This window comes from Hemitrygon akajei, chromosome 25 (genome assembly GCF_048418815.1).
Source record: "Hemitrygon akajei chromosome 25, sHemAka1.3, whole genome shotgun sequence".
Classification (NCBI taxonomy): domain Eukaryota; kingdom Metazoa; phylum Chordata; class Chondrichthyes; order Myliobatiformes; family Dasyatidae; genus Hemitrygon; species Hemitrygon akajei.
Window position 1 is genome coordinate 6,694,368 of NC_133148.1, and position 15,829 is coordinate 6,710,196.

General features: G+C 43.5%; 1 protein-coding gene across 1 annotated transcript in view; it reads left to right on the forward strand.

Moving 5' to 3' along the window:
- LOC140716345 (snake venom vascular endothelial growth factor toxin ICPP-like) overlaps positions 1 to 15,829 on the forward strand; it is a 94,338-nt gene that overhangs the window by 47,118 nt on the left and 31,391 nt on the right. Inside the window, exons 2-4 of the mRNA XM_073028990.1 lie at positions 6,189 to 6,210; positions 9,602 to 9,798; positions 11,087 to 11,166. Coding sequence (XP_072885091.1) covers positions 6,189 to 6,210; positions 9,602 to 9,798; positions 11,087 to 11,166 — 299 coding nt within the window. The remainder of the gene's footprint in view (positions 1 to 6,188; positions 6,211 to 9,601; positions 9,799 to 11,086; positions 11,167 to 15,829) is intronic.

Consider the following 15,829-nt stretch of genomic DNA (forward strand, 5'->3'; position numbering starts at 1 on the left):
TACCATCATGTTCCCCATATTTCATCTCTTCTCAACTTAAAAAATGATGGGCAGGAGGGAGAGGTGAGAATCCATCCACCAACCAGTCAGGTTGGGAAAACAATTTCAGCAACATCTATTTATATAGAACCACTTCAGACTAAACAATATCGACTGCAGTTCCCAAGTACTGACATTAATACACTCAACAACCTGTTGAGTGTATTATACACTCAACAATCAGGTCCACCTATACATGGGCTGGTTAATGCAAATATATAATCAGCCAATCATGTGGCAGCAACTCAATGCATAGAAGTATGCAGGCATGGTCAAGAGTTTTTGCTGTTTCTCAGACTAGAATGAGGAAGAAACGTACCATAAATGAATACGAAGTATGCTGCAGATGCTGTAGTCAAATCAACACATACAAACAAGCTGGATGAACTCAGTAGGTCGGGCAGCATTCGTTGAAAGGAGCAGTCAATGTTTCGGGCCGAGACCCTTCGTCAGGACTGAAGAAGGAGGGGGAATGTGAAGCAGAGTTGAAGTGGGTGGCAACCAGGAGATCCTGTCTGTTGTTATGGACGGAGCAGAGGTGCTCGACGAAGCGGTCCCCCAATCTGCGTGGGGTCTTGCCGATGTAGAGGAGGCTGCACTGGAAGCACTGGATGCAATAGATTACCCCAACAGACTCACAAGTGAAGTGTTGCTTCACCTGGAAGGACTGTTTGGGGCCCTGAGTGGTGGTAAGAGAGGAGGTGTAGGATATTCCCATTCGGGTATGTCCATACATGGCCTCCTCTACTGCCATGATGAGGCCAAACTCAGGTTGGAGGAGCAACACCTCATATACCATCTGGGTAGTCTCCAGCCCCTTGGTATGAACATCGAATTCTCCAACTTCCAGTAACTCCCTCCCTCTCCCTTCCCCCATCCCACTTTCACTCTGTCTCCTCTTCTAGCTGCCTATCACCTCTATGATTCTGCCTTCTTCTACTACCCATAGTGCTTTCCCCTTAGATTCCTTCTTCACCTCTCCTGCCTATCCCCTCTCTGCTTCCTCTCCCCCACCCCTTGATCTTTCCTCTGATTGGTTTTCCACCTTCCCCCCACCTTCTTTATAGGGCCTCTGCCCCCTCCTTCTTCAGACCTGATGAAGGGTCTTGGCCCAAAACGTTGACCTGCTCCTTTCAACGGATGCTGCCTGACCTGCTGAGTTCATCCAGCTTGTTTGTACCCTAAGTGACTTTGACCTTGGAATGATTGTTAGTGCCAGATGGGGTGGTTTGAGTATCTCAAATTGCTGATTTCCTGGGATTTTTGTGTACAACAGTCTCCAGAGTTTACAGAGAACAACAAAAAAAAACCCCTCCAGTGAGCAGCAGTTCTGTGGGTGAAAACACCTTGTTAATGAGAGAGGTCAGAGAATGGCCAGACTGGTTGACGCTGACAGGAAGGCAACAGTAACTGTGGGTGAAAATGCCTTGTTAATGAGAGAGGGCAGAAGAGAATGGCCAGACTGGTTCAAGCCGATAGTAACTCAAATAACCAGGTTTCAGTGGCAGTGTGCAGATGAGCATCTCTGAATGCACAGCATGTTGAACATTGAAGTTGATACCAGCTGTGCCTAATAAAGTGATCACTGAGTATATATTTGGTCAAAAAAATTGATCAGTTAATTGACAAATGAGAAAATCTGCAGATGCTGGAAATCCAAGCAACACACACAAAATGCTGGAGGAACTCAACAGGTCAGGCAGCATCTATGGAAAAAAGTACAGTCAGCGTTTCAGGCCAAAACCCTTCGGCAGGACCAAAACATCGACTGTAGTTTTCTCCATTGATGCTGCTTGGCCTAGTGAGTTCCTCCAGCATTTTGTGTGTGATCAGTTAATAGAAATAGCTTCAGACAATGCGTTTTTTAACAGGAGCAGCTTTTATTTCTTTGTCGCTTCCTTAACTATTAAACTGTGTAATGACTTGGTTATGTTACTAGACTGATAATCTGGGAACTAGGGCAAATGATTCAGAGTAAGGAGTGTAAATCCCACCACAAAGCTTCCAGTAGAAGTTGTAGAGGCAGGTTTGGTATTGTCATTTAAAGCAAAATTGGATAGGTATATGGACAGGAAAGGAATGGAGGGTTATGGGCTGAGTGTGGGTCAGTGGGATTAGGTGAGATTAAACGTTTGGCACGGACTAGAAGGGACGAGATGGCCTGCTTCCATGCTGTAATTGTTATATGGTTATAAATGCTGTAGAATTAATGTTGGTAATTGAACACATCTGGAACTGTGATCTGGTGCCAGAAGTTGTGGAAATACTGTACTCATATTAAAGTCCATCTGGTTGACTGATGCATTTTAAAATCTGATGTCTGATGCGTTTGGACTGAACTGCCCTCTGACATATCCTAGCAATGGGCAACAAAAATCCGATAGGCAGGTGATAGAGAAGGGGAGCGCTCAGACCGAAGATGTAGGGGAGAAGGAAGAAAAAGATAGTAAAGTTGTTTGCACTGTTAGGGATAAACAGAGAGTAAGAGGTGAAGAATTTCTTAAATGCATTTATTTTAATGCTAGGAGCATTGTAAGAAAGGTGGATGAGCTTAGAGCATAGATTGATACCTGGAAATATGATGTTGTAGCTATTAGTGAAACATGGTTGCAGAAGGGGTGTGATTGGCAACTAAATATTCCTGGATTTCGTTGCTTCAGGTGTGATAGAATCGAAGGGGCAAGAGGGGGAGGTGTTGCATTGCTTGTTAGAGAAAATATTACAACTGTGCTTTGGCAGGATAGATTAGAGGGCTCGTCTAGGGTGGAACTCTATTTGGGTGGAACTGAGGAATGGGAAAGGTGTAGTAACAAATATAGGGGTGTATTATAGACCACCTAATGGGGAGCGAGAATTGGAGGAGCAAATTTGTAAGGAGATAGCAGATATTTATAGTAAGCACAAGGTTGTGATTGTGGGAGATTTTAATTTTCCACACATAGACTGGGGAGCCCATTCTGTAAAAGGGCTGGATGGTTTGGAGTTTGTAAAATGTGTGCAGGATAATTTTTTGCAGTAATAAATAAAGGTACCAGCTAGAGAAGGGGCAGTGTTGGATCTCCTGTTAGGGAATGAAATAGGTCAGGTGACAGAGTTATGTGTTGGGGAGCACTTCGGGTCCAGTGATCACAATTCCATTAGTTTCAATATAATTATGGAGAAGGATAGGTCTGGACCCAGTGTTGAGATTTTTGATTGGAGAAAGGCTAACTTTGAGGAGATGCCAAAGGATTTAGAAGGAGTGGATTGGGACAATTTGTTTTATGGGAAGGATGTAATAGAGAAATGGAGGTCATTTAAAGGAGAAATTTTGAGGATACAGAATCTTTATGTTCCTGTTAGGTTGAAAGTTTGAGAGAGCCATGGTTTTCAAGGGATATTGGAAACTTGGTTCAGAAAAAGAGAGATATCTACAATAAATATAGGCAGCATGGAGTAAATGAGGTGCTCGAGGAATATAAAGAATGTAAAAATAATCTTAAGAAAGAAATTAGAAAAGCTAAAAGAAGATATGAGGTTGCTTTGGCAAGTAAGGTGAAAATAAATCCAAAGGATTTCTACAGTTATATTAATACCAAAAGGATAGTGAGGGATAAAATTGGTCCCTTGGTGAATCAAAGTGGACAGCTATCTGTAGAGTCAAAAGAGATGGGGGAGATTTTGAACAATTTCTTTTCTTTGGAATTAACTAAGGAGAAGGATATTGAATTGTGTAAGGTAAGGGAAACAAGTAGGGTAGTTATGGAAACTATGATGAATAAAGAAGAGGAAGTACAGGCGCTTTTAAAGAATATAAAAAGAATATAAAAGTGGATAAGTCTCCAGGTCCTGACAGGATATTCCCTAGGACCTTGAGGGAATTTAGTGTAGAAATAGCAGGGGCTCTGACAGAAATATTTCAAATGTCATTAGAAATGGGGATGGTGCCAGAGGATTGGCATATTGCTCATGTGGTTCCATTGTTTAAAAAGGGTGCTAAGAGTAAACTTAGCAATTATCGGCCTGTAAGTTTGACGTCAGTGGTGGGTAAATTAATGGAAAGTATTCTTAGAGATGGTATATCTAATTATCTGGATAGACAGGGTCTGATTAGGAACAGTCAACATGGATTTGTGCATGGAAGGTCATGTTTGACAAATCTTATTGAATTTTTTGAAGAGGTTACTAGGAAAATTGATACGGGTAAAGCAGTGGATGTTGTCTATAATGACTTCAGTAAGGCCTTTGACAAGGTTCCACACGGAAGGTTAGTTAGGAAGGTTCAATCGTTAGGTATTAATATTCAAGTAGTAAAATGGATTCAACAGTGGCTGGATGGGAGATGCCAGAGAGTAGTGGTGAATAACTGTTTGTCAGGTTGGAGGCCGGTGACTAGTGGTGTGCCTCAGGGATCTGTACTGGGTCCAATGTTGTTTGTCATATACATTAATGGTCTGGATGACCATTGGTCTGGATGTAATGGTCTGGATGATAGGTGGCATTGTGGATAATGAAGTAGATTTTCAAAGCTTGCAGAGAGATTTAGGCCAGTTAGAAGAGTGGGCTGAAAGATGGCAGAGATGGAGTTTAATTAAGTTTGAGGTGCTACATTTTGGTAGGACTAATCAAAATAGGACATACATGGTAAATGGTAGGGCATTGAGAAATGCAGTAGAACAGAGTGATCTAGGAATAATGGTGCATAGTTCCCTGAAGGTGGAATCTCATGTGGACAGGGTGGTGAAGACAGCTTTTGGTATGCTGGCCTTTATAAATCAGAGCATTGAGTATAGGAGTTGGGATGTAATGTTAAAATTGTACAAGGCATTGGGGTGGCCAAATTTGGAGGATTGTGTACAGTTCTGGTCACCAAATTATAGGAAAGATGTCAACAAAATAGAGAGAGTACAGAGGAGATTTACTAGAGTGTTATCTGGGTTTCAGCACCTAAGTTACAGGGAAAGGTTGAACAAGTTAGGTCTTTATTCTTTGGAACATAGAAAGTTGAGGGGGGGACTTGAGAGAGGTATTTAAAATTATGAGGGGGATAGATAGAGTTGACGTGGATAGGCTTTTTTCCATTGAGCGAAGGGGAGATTCAAACAAGAGGACATGAGTTGAGAGTTAGGGGGCAAAAGTTTAGGGGTAACATAAGGGGGAACTTCTTTACTCAGAGAGTGGTAGCTGTGTGGAACGAGCTTCCAGTAGAAGCGGTAGAGGCAGGTTCAATATTGTCATTTTTAAAAAATTGGATAGGTATATGGACAGGAAATGAATGGAGGGTTATGGGCTGAGTGCAGGTCAGTAGGATTAGGTGAGAGTAAGTGTTCGGCACGGACTAGAAGAGCCGAGATGGCCTGTTTCCGTGCTGTAATTGTTACCGGTATATGGTTATTTGGTTATCAGTGGATGTCTTTAACTAAAAGCATAATTCCCCAAGAAAATTCATTGGTCTATTAATGTGACAGCAAACACATGAGGAGACTTGGCCCAAATGCTTATTTAAAGAGAGAGAGAGAGAAGGGTCAGGGGTGAACTCCTGACCAAGTGCCCTGTGCAGTGTTTGATGGTTCCCAGGAATGAAAGGGTTAATGTACAAGCAGCATTTGGTAGCTCTGGGCCTGCAGAAGAAAGTTGGGGGAGGGGGGAGTTTCATTGAAACCTATTGAATAATGAAAGGCCTAGATAAGAGTGGGTGTGGAGAAATTGTTTCCTTTTGTGGGGTAGTCTAGAACCAGAGGGCACAGCCTCAGAATAGGGCATCCCTTTAGAACAGAGATAAGGAAGAATTTGTTTAGGCAGAGGGTGAAGAATCTGTGGAATTTATTGACATTGACGGATGTGGAGGCCAAATCATTAGGTATATTTAAAGTGGAGGTTGATAGGTTCTTGATTAGGAAGGGAATCAAAGGTTACAGGGAGAAGACAGGAGAATGAAGTTGAGAGGAAATGGTGGAGCAGATCTGAGGGGCTGAATGGCCTAATTTCTTCTTGAAGAGGAATGCAATTTGGTAGAGGGTTCATGTTCCCCTCCCGTTACCAAGATCCATAGTGTGAATCTGCATTTTTAGGCAGGGCACATATACCCTGTCAGAGAATTTGAGGAGGGGGAGGGCATTTCCTTACTTTGAATAAGAAGCACTAAATTACCTTTCTCTTCTTTCTTCCAGCTGTCCAGCCAGGCTCCAGGAGGTAAGCAGTGGCCTTCCTGTTACTCACAGCACCCAGTGTTAATTCCAGGGAAGAGTAATGTGACTGGAAGAAACCCAGAGCTGCCACCACTGGGGTGTCCACAAGCTGTGCCTCTCCAACCCCGCCTCCATATGCAGTCACACACTCTCATACTCCTCTCTCACACTTGCATTCATTCTCTTTTTCACACGTACCCTCTCTCTCTCTCTGGTACTGTCTCACATTCTATATCTCTCAAGCTCTTACACTCTCACCCTTTCACATGCACTCCCTCACACTTCCTCTTGCCCTCTCTTGAACTGTTGTGCTTTCCCGTACACACTCTCCTGCACCATCTCTTCCACACTAGCCCACTCTCTCACATGCTCCATTTTGCATGGTCTTTCTCTCTCTCTGTTTTGCACTCTCACAAGCTCCCTTTCTCTCCCTCTCACAAACACACACACAATGACTGACCTAGCCACCAAAGAAACAAGGAAGGGTGGGTGAGAGTGAGGGTGAGGGAAGTGGAGGAAAGAGGTGACTGGTCTTGATGGTGGAACAGGATGGGTGACGGGGGACAGGAAGGTGGAGTGGGGAAGAGGAATAATGGGATGTTAGAGCAGGATGAGAATCAGCCTATGTACAAGCTGATTAGTACAGAAAACATTGCCAGGATCTTAATCAGGCAGAGATTGACTCTGATCTGGCAAAGCAGCTTTTAGAGCATCATTGTCAAAGAGGGAGGCTTAAAGCAAATATTTTAAAGGAGATCCGAGGGGTGCAGAGAGCAATCCAAGGACTGGGGCTTGGACAGCAGAAGGCACTACCTCTTGCAGTTGTGTGATGAAAATAGAGCAATGGTTGAGAGGGCCAGTGGAGTGTTGTAGCTAGGCATGGGGTGAGGGTGGTGCTGAGGAACGAGGATGGTGGGGCATGATGAATTCTGGCAGAATTCTTGATCTCACCTCCCTGCCCAGAGTAGCTGAAGGTGCTTTCCAATCCCCAAGGACACATACTATATGTCAACCCTGGACTCTTCCCTATGCTATTTGACTGGCATGTTGCTTCACATCAATCACGAAATCTGTGGTCCACATCTCACCCAAACCAGAGTTGCCTCCCCCCCCTTTGATTTTCAACTCGGGGCCCGTGGGTGCTTTTCAAATCTGCCTTCTGTCAATTGGTTTATTTTGTTTAGTTGGAGCAACTTGGGCTTTTTCAGATTCCCAATTCCAACAAGATGGCACTTGTTGTCCATGTAGTGGGACATTACGGGAGCAGTGAAGGGAATTAGATTCAACCAATAGTCCAAAGGGGCTTTGCTACCGGACCTGCTGAGATCCACCAACATTTTGTATGTGTTGCTCTGGATTTCCAGCATCTGCAAGATCTCTTCATTTATGATATTGTAGGAATTTGCTCAATGAGCCACAGAAACAGCCTTACGGACAACTTGGTCAATGAGGTAATTTTTAACAATGATTTTAAAGATGAAAGAGGTCTTGAAAGAGAGAATTAAAGGCACAAGGGACGGAAGGTGCTAGAATCTGAAGCAGAAAACAATATGGTGAAAGAGCTCAGTTGTTCAGGCAGCAACTGTGGAGGGAAATAGGCAGTTAATGTTTTGTGTCGAGACACTTCATCAGGACCAAATGAACAGTCTCAACCCAAAGCATCAACTGTCCATTTCCCTCTACAGGTGTTGTGTCAACCACAGTGTTCCACGTCCCTATCCATCCAAACTTCTCTTAAACGTTGAAATCGAACCCACATCCACCACTTCCACTGGCAGCTCATGCCACATTCTCACTGCCCTCTGAGTGAAGAAGTTCCCCTTATGTTCCCCTTAAATATTTCACCTTTCAACCTTAACCTATGACCTCTAGTTCTAGTCTCACCCAATGTCAATGGAAAAAGCCTACTTGCATTTATCCCATCTCAGGGGTTCCCAACTTGGGATTCATGGATCCCTTGCTTAATGGTATTGATCCAAAGCATAAAAAAGAACTCCTGCCCTATCTATACCCCTCATAACTCTGTATCCCTCTACCAAATCTCCCCTCATGCTCCAGGGAGTAAAATTCAAAACTATTCAACTTTAGCTGTAGGAAAGGGAATTCCCAGGAACTAGAAGCCATTTTGCTGACAATACACCTTCTTGTGTTTGTATATGGGAAAATAAGGACTAACTTTGGGGGGGGGGGGGTAGAACTATTTGATTGTGGGTCTGGGGAAGTGACTGGGAGGAATTTAAACCAAAAGGGCGGCTGTCTTAAAATGGATGTGGGAGACAATGGGTAAGACCAGAGCTGAGAGGAGAAAGGACAGTGGGGTTTTGGGTGAATGAATCCTTACAGAACTGGGTTATGGAGACTTGCACTGGAAAAGGCTGATCTAGCAGAAACAAAGGCTAAGATGTAGATTTTAAAATGTCTGTGAAACACATTGTTAATCAGACCACAGCTGAATGATTGGGAACCAGCCAGGAACCCGTTCCTCATAACAAATGAGATGATGGATGTATTTTGTGGTCATGCTAACCCTGACCTATATCCAGTAGGCTCTCTTATGGGAATTGGACATTCATTTTAAACACTACAATCTGTGCTGCTGGTCCCAGACACCCGGGCTCATTCCTGACCTCAGATGTAGTTTGTGTGGAATTTGCACGTTCTCCCCTTTCCGCAGACATGCAAGCTGGGAGTTCAACTGGCTACCGAAAATTGACCCTAGTGTGTGGAAACTGGGAAGAAAGAATGGGAATTGAGGAGAGAATTCCCATGCTCTCCGTGTCTGAGGTCTACAGCCATTGGGCTCCAGTACTGAACTCTGTGACTATGAAGTTACTTCCAGGGACTCTGCAGTTCATATTCTGTGTGTTCATGAATTCCGTGACTGTGGAGTAACTTTCAGGGATTCTGCAGTTCATATTCTGTGCGTTCACATTTTGGCACAATTTTGTTCTTTTTGTGTTTGACGTCTTTGTTGTGTGGGTTTTTTGTGTGGATTCTATTGTGTTTTTTTTGTTTTGTGGCTGCCTGCAAAAAGATGAATCTCAAGACTGTATATGGTATATGTACTTTAATATAAAAGTACTTTGATCTTTGAACTTTTGAACCTTTAAATAAAATGGGATGAGGGTAGAGTTACTGTAAGTGGGGTTTGGTATTGACTCGATGCGCCAAAGGCCTGCTGCTTCCGTGTCTTATGACTGTGTTATCCCATTTGAATAAGGATGAAATTTGGGACAAAAAGCTGGAAAGGGAATGAGATAAATGGTAGGGGCAATTACAAGACTCGAGGGGGAAAATTTCCTGCTGGTCACAGGCTCAAACCTTAGCACAACCACTATTGGTACTATTGTCCCATACCAGGTGAGCGACTGGTGCCTGTCACTTTGCTGTTGCAGTGGTCCCGTTTGAGGAGGTCTGGAACCGCAGTTATTGCCGGACCATTGAGGTGCTGGTGGACGTTGTACGGGAGTATCCGAGTCAGTCAGAGTACATCTTCAAACCCTCCTGTGTCCCTCTCCTGCGGTGTGCTGGCTGCTGTGGGGATGAGAAGCTTCGCTGTACAGCCCGAGAAATGTACAACGTGACTATACAGGTGAGAAGTTGATCAGAGACACAAGAGATTCTGCCAATGCTGGAAATCCAGAGTAACATGCACAAAATGCATGGAGGGAAATAAACAGTCAATGTTTTGGGCCAAGATTCCCCTCCATAGATGCTGCCTGACTTGCTGAGTTCCTTCTTGGCCTCCGCCATCAGATTTCTGAATACTCCATGAAGACTATCTGCTGATACCTTTCTTTAGCACTATTTATTTATTTGGTAATACACAGAAACACTGGAAAACTTGTGTTGTTCACTTTGAAGCTGAGAGGGTTCAGTGGAGAGTTGGTGTTCTCACATAAGTGCAATTCTAAAGAAAGCATGGCAGCGCCTCTATTTCCACAGAAGTTTTCAAAGATTTATCATGACGTCTAAAACTTTGACAAAAGTCTATACATGTATGTGAAAAGTATATTGACTGGTTGCATCATAGCCTAGTATGGAAACACCAATGCCCTTGAAGGGAAAATCCTTCAAAAGTAGTTATCAGAGCTCTGAAAGGACATTGAACCCATGAACACCGTCATACTTTTTATTTTCTTTTTGCACTATTTATTTAATTTAACTTTTAAATATATATACTTATTGTAAATTACAGTTTTTTTTATTATGTATTGCAATGTTCTGCTGACACAAAGACAACATATGCCAGAGATATTAAACTGATTTGGGACACAGCTGACTCCATCATGGGTAAAGTCCTCCCCACACAGTGCACTGTCGCAAGAAAGCAGTATCCGTCATCAATGACCCCCACCACCCACACCATGCTCTCTTTTCGTTGCTGCCATCAGGAAGAAGGTACAGAAGCCTCAGGACTTACATCTCCAGGTTCAGGAGCAGTTATTACCCCTCGACCATCAGGCTTGTGAACCAGTAGGAATGTTTCCCAGAACCTATGGACTCACTTTCAAGGAATTGTCATCTCATGTTATCGATACTTATTTATTATTACTTTTGTCTTTCATATTTGCACAGTTTGTTGTTTTTTGCACACTCGTTGTCTGTCTTATTGGGTGCGGTCTTTTATTGATTCTATTATGTTTTTTGGATATACTATGTATACCTACAAGAAAATGAATCTCAGGATTGTATATGGTGACTTATATGTACTTTGATAATAAATTTAATTTGAATTTTGAACTTAAGAATGGAGAAAGGTGACCATGAGGTTAAGGCTGGGTGAGGTACTCGGATAACCAAGAAGCTCACAGCTGACTGAGTGATGCAGCATCTCCTGATGTTTTAAGAAAACAGATTTTATCTATCTTATTTTTTAGGTCATTAAGTTAAAACCTTTGGAGCATGTGACCAAACAGGAGGAGATGATCTTCACGGAACACAGCAGTTGTGAATGCCGGTGAGTATGGGGTTAAAGTGCTGAGCTTGTGGAGTCACCCTGGGCTTTGCGTCCATCCAAAGGACCTCCCTGGAAACCAGCCCAAGGTCCACAGACCTTGCCAGGCCAACACTGGTGAGCCCAAACCAGTGAGTGTTTTCACCTATCCCCACTTCCCTCAACATTTACATTCCCATTTACAAGACTCTGTCAGGATTCACTGGAATACGGCTGGGCATTAGCCATCTGTAGCCCTGCCCACGCTGAGCTTAGAGGTCAAGAGCCAGTGCCCTCCACAAAGGCAGAGTTAGAACCAGTAGCCATGAATGGTAATGTATCCTTTCTCCTAACTCCACCAAACCCAGCTGCAGAAGCAGGAGGGTTAAGCATGGGGCTAGCAACCCCATCCCGTACACAAACACCAACCAAAGCTCCAAAGACCTCATCCACAGTTGACAAAGGACCTTCACCTAGAAGATGAATAAATGGGCTACACCAGGACCTTATAGATTGGTCCAAGACTGAGGACTTGTCTAACAAGCTGCTGTTGGTGGCCTATGCCCCAGCAGGAGTGACAGGCTTTAGAAGAAGAAGAAGAAGAAGAAGAGAGGCTTCCAGAGAGGCGGAGAGCAGATTCAGAGTCATAGAGTCATACAAAATGGAAACAGGTCCTTCAGCTGAATAGTCCATGCCAACCAAGATTCACACCTAAGCTAATACCATCAAGTCCAAATCTATTTAAGTGTTTCCTATCCCCCTACCTGTCCGTTTCCTATCCATGTACCTGTCCAACTGTCTTTTAAATGTTTATGTACCTGCCTCAGCCCTTCATCATTCCACATACTGACCACCCTCTGGGTGAAAGGTTGCCCCTTTGGTTTCTATTATGTCTCTCCCTCTCACCTTAAACGTATGCTTTCTAGTTCTTGATTCTCCAATCACTAAATAATCATAAAAATATACTAACTCAGTCTCTTAAGTCTTTGTGAAACTCCCTCTGCACTCTTTCCAGCTTGATGGCATCTTTTCTATAGCAGGGTGACTCACACTGAACACAATATTTGCTGAAATAATATCAGGGACGGAGGGCTTTCATTGTCCAAATTTAAAGGGATCACTTTTCTTGGAATAGCTTTTAGTGCAAGTGTGCCAGAACAAAATCTTGATGAAGTAATTAAGAATAAATTCCCTGAAAGCAGATGCTGAAAATCTAAAGCAAAACTGAATATGGTGGCAATACTCAGCAGGTTAGACGGCATCTACGAATAGAAATACACAGGTAAGGGTCCAAGTAAGAGATCTATCACTAGAATTGGCTCTGCCCAGTTTGGCCCAGCTCTGATGAAGAATTATAGACCTGAACTTTTAACTCTGTTTCCCTCTTCACAGATGCTGCCTGACCTGCTGTGTATTTCCAGTATTTTCTAATTTGGATTTTGGACATGGGCACCACAGTAGCACAGCGATTAGCACAACACTATTACAGCTAGGAGCATCAGAGTTTGTAATTCAACTCGGCTGTCATTTGTGAAGACTCTGTACATCCTCCCATAGAATGCATGGGTTTTCTCCAGTTTCCTCCCACAATCCAAAGACATGGGTTAGTAGGTTAATTAGTCATTGTAAATTGTCCTGTGATTCAGTTAGTGTAGCACCTGTGTAGCGCTTATCTTAGCTCGTGTGACTGGTCGCCACAAATTGCGTAGTATTACACCAGGTGTTAGTGGACCATCAGAAGCTCCAGGTATTGGAAGGAGGCAGTGAATAGAAAACACGTCCTTCTGGATATGTTTTGTTTATAAAAAATAGCAATATATACAAAATATTTGCATGAGACAGCACAATGCAAAATTCCGACATTCTGTTTTAGGTTCCAAATCTTAGATATCAATGAAAACCAAATTTCTTCTTAGTTAAGATCAGTGTGATTCACTAGAATAACCTTTATTATTCCAATTTCTCTGACATCTGGGCCACCTCAAGGAGACTCATGTAGCAGCAGAACTCTCAATAGATGCAATTAAATATTCTCGTTTCAGCCTGATACAGCTAAAAAGCACAACAGCTTCCAAGGTCAGTACAGTCAACAAAGATGTCTTAATGTGTTTAAACGAACTATCGCTGTTTAAAACCAATGGAAACAATCTGAGGATTGACTCCTCACTGGATTCCATGTAGGAAACGTGGCTGCAGGTCAGGGATATAAGTGCAGTTAAGGAAACGGGGTTTTAAACTCCCAATACGGACTATCTTGCTGGCAAGCATGCAGTCTCTGGTGAATAAAATCCGATGACCTCAGAGCTAGGGTGCTGAATCAGAGGGGCATTAGGACTGCGTGTGTCCTTTGTTTCACGGAATCTTGATTAACCCCTTCTGTACCAGATGCAGTGATTCAGATCAAGGGGTTTACTATATAACCGTCTATAGAGTCTCTCAAAAGCAGAGATGGAGGAGTATGCCTCATGATCAACTCTTCTTGGTGCACAAATATATCAGTGCTATCCCAATTCTTCTCACCAGACCTGGAATATCTAGCAGTTATGTGCCATCCTTTTTCCTACCAAGGGAGTTCTCTTGAGGTCATTTTGGTAGCGGTATACATTCCAGCTCAGGCCAATATCAATCAGGCTTTAGATGCTCTGAGAATGGGATCAACATGCATGAAACAGCGCACACCAATGCCTTCACCATCATTTTGGGTGATTTTAACCAGGCCAGTCTGAAAAAAAATCACTAAGCGATTACCATCAACGGATCACTTACAATCCCAGAGGGAACAATACACTGGATCACTGTTACACCACCATCAAGAATGCCTACCGTGCTATTCCACACCCTCACTTCGGGAAGTCTGATCACCTGGCTGTACTTCTACTCCCTGAGTATAGGCAGAGACTGAAGACTGCAGCACCAGCAGTGAGGACCAAGAAGGTCTGGACAAGGGAAGCACAGGAGCGCCTACAGGACTGCTTTGAATCAGTGGACTGGACTGTATTCAGGGATTCATCTTCAAATCTGAGTAAGAATGCTGCAGTTGTTACTGAATTCATTAAAGCCTGTGTGGATGAGTATGTGCCTACAAAGACTTGCTGGACATTCCCAAATCATAAGCTGTGGATGAACCAGGAGGAACGTCATCTGCTGAAGGCTCGATCTGTGGCATTCAAGTCTGGCAACCCAGACCTGTACCAGAAAACCAGGTATGGTATGTGAAGGGCTATTTCAAGGGTGAAGAGACAATTTTAAATGAGGTTGGAGGCAACAGCAGATGTAACACAACTCTGCGTGGCAGGGTTTGCAAGACATTACTTCCTACAAAGCGAAAAGTAACATTAGTAAATTTGCTGATGACACAAAACTGGGTGACAGTGTGAAATGTCAGGAGGATGTTATGAGAATGCAGGGTGACTTGGACAGGTTAGGTGAGTGGGCAAATGTATGGCAGATGCAGTTTAATATGGATAAATGTGAGGTTATCCACTTTGGTGGCAAGAACAGGAAGGCAGATTACTGTCTAAATGGAATCGTTAGGAAAAGAGGAAGTACAACGAGATCTAGGTGTTCTTGTACATCAGTCAATGAAAGCAAGCATGCAGGTACAGCAGGCAGTGAAGAAAGCTAATGGCATGCTGGCTTTTATAACAAGAGGAATTGAGTATAGGAGTAAAGAGGTCCTTCTGCAGCTGTACAGGGCCCTGGTGAGACCACACCTGGAGTATTGTGTGCAGTTTTGGTCTCCAAATTTGAGGAAGGACATTCTTGCTATTGAGGGAGTGCAGCGTTGGTTCACAAGGTTAATTCCCGGAATGGCGGGACTGTCATATGTCGAAAGAATGGAGCGAATGGGCTTCTATACACTGGAATTTAGAAGGATGAGAGGGGATCTGATTGAAACATATAAGATTATTAAGGGATTGGACACACTGGAGGCAGGAAGCATTTTCCCGCTGATGGGTGAGTCCAGAACTAGAGGCCTCAGTTTAAGAATAAGGGGTAGGCCATTTAGAACAGAGATGCGGAAAAACTTTTTCACCCAGAGAGTGGTGGATATTTGGAACGCTCTGCCCCAGAAGGCAGTGGAGGCCAAGTCTCTGGATGCATTCAAGAGAGAGTTAGATAGAGCTCTTACAGATAGCGGGGTGAAGGGATATGGGGAGAGGGCAGGAACGGGGTACTGATTGTGTATGATCAGCCATGATCACAGTGAATGGTGGTGCTGGCTAGAAGGGCCGAATGGCCTACTCCTGCACCTACTGTCTATTGTCTATTGTAATAGCATGAATAGCAGCGATGCTTCACTACCAGATGAATTCAATGCCTTCTATGCCCGCTTTGAAAGGGAGAACATAACTACAGCTGTGAAGATCCCTGCTGCACCTGATGACCCTGTGACCTCTGTCTCAGAGGCCGATGTTAGGCTGTCTTTAAAGAGGGAAGGTCCCGATAGAGTACCTGGTAAGGCTCTAAAAAACCTGTGCCGACCAACTGGCGGGAGTAATCAAGGACATTTTCAACCTCCAACTGCTACGGGCAAAAGTTTCCACTTGCTTCAAAAACTTGCTTCAACAATTATGCCAGTGCCTAAGAAGAATAATGTGAGCTGCCTTAATGACTATTGCCCAGCAGCACTCACACCGACAGTGATGAAATGCCTTGAGAGGTTGTTCATGACTAGACTGAACTC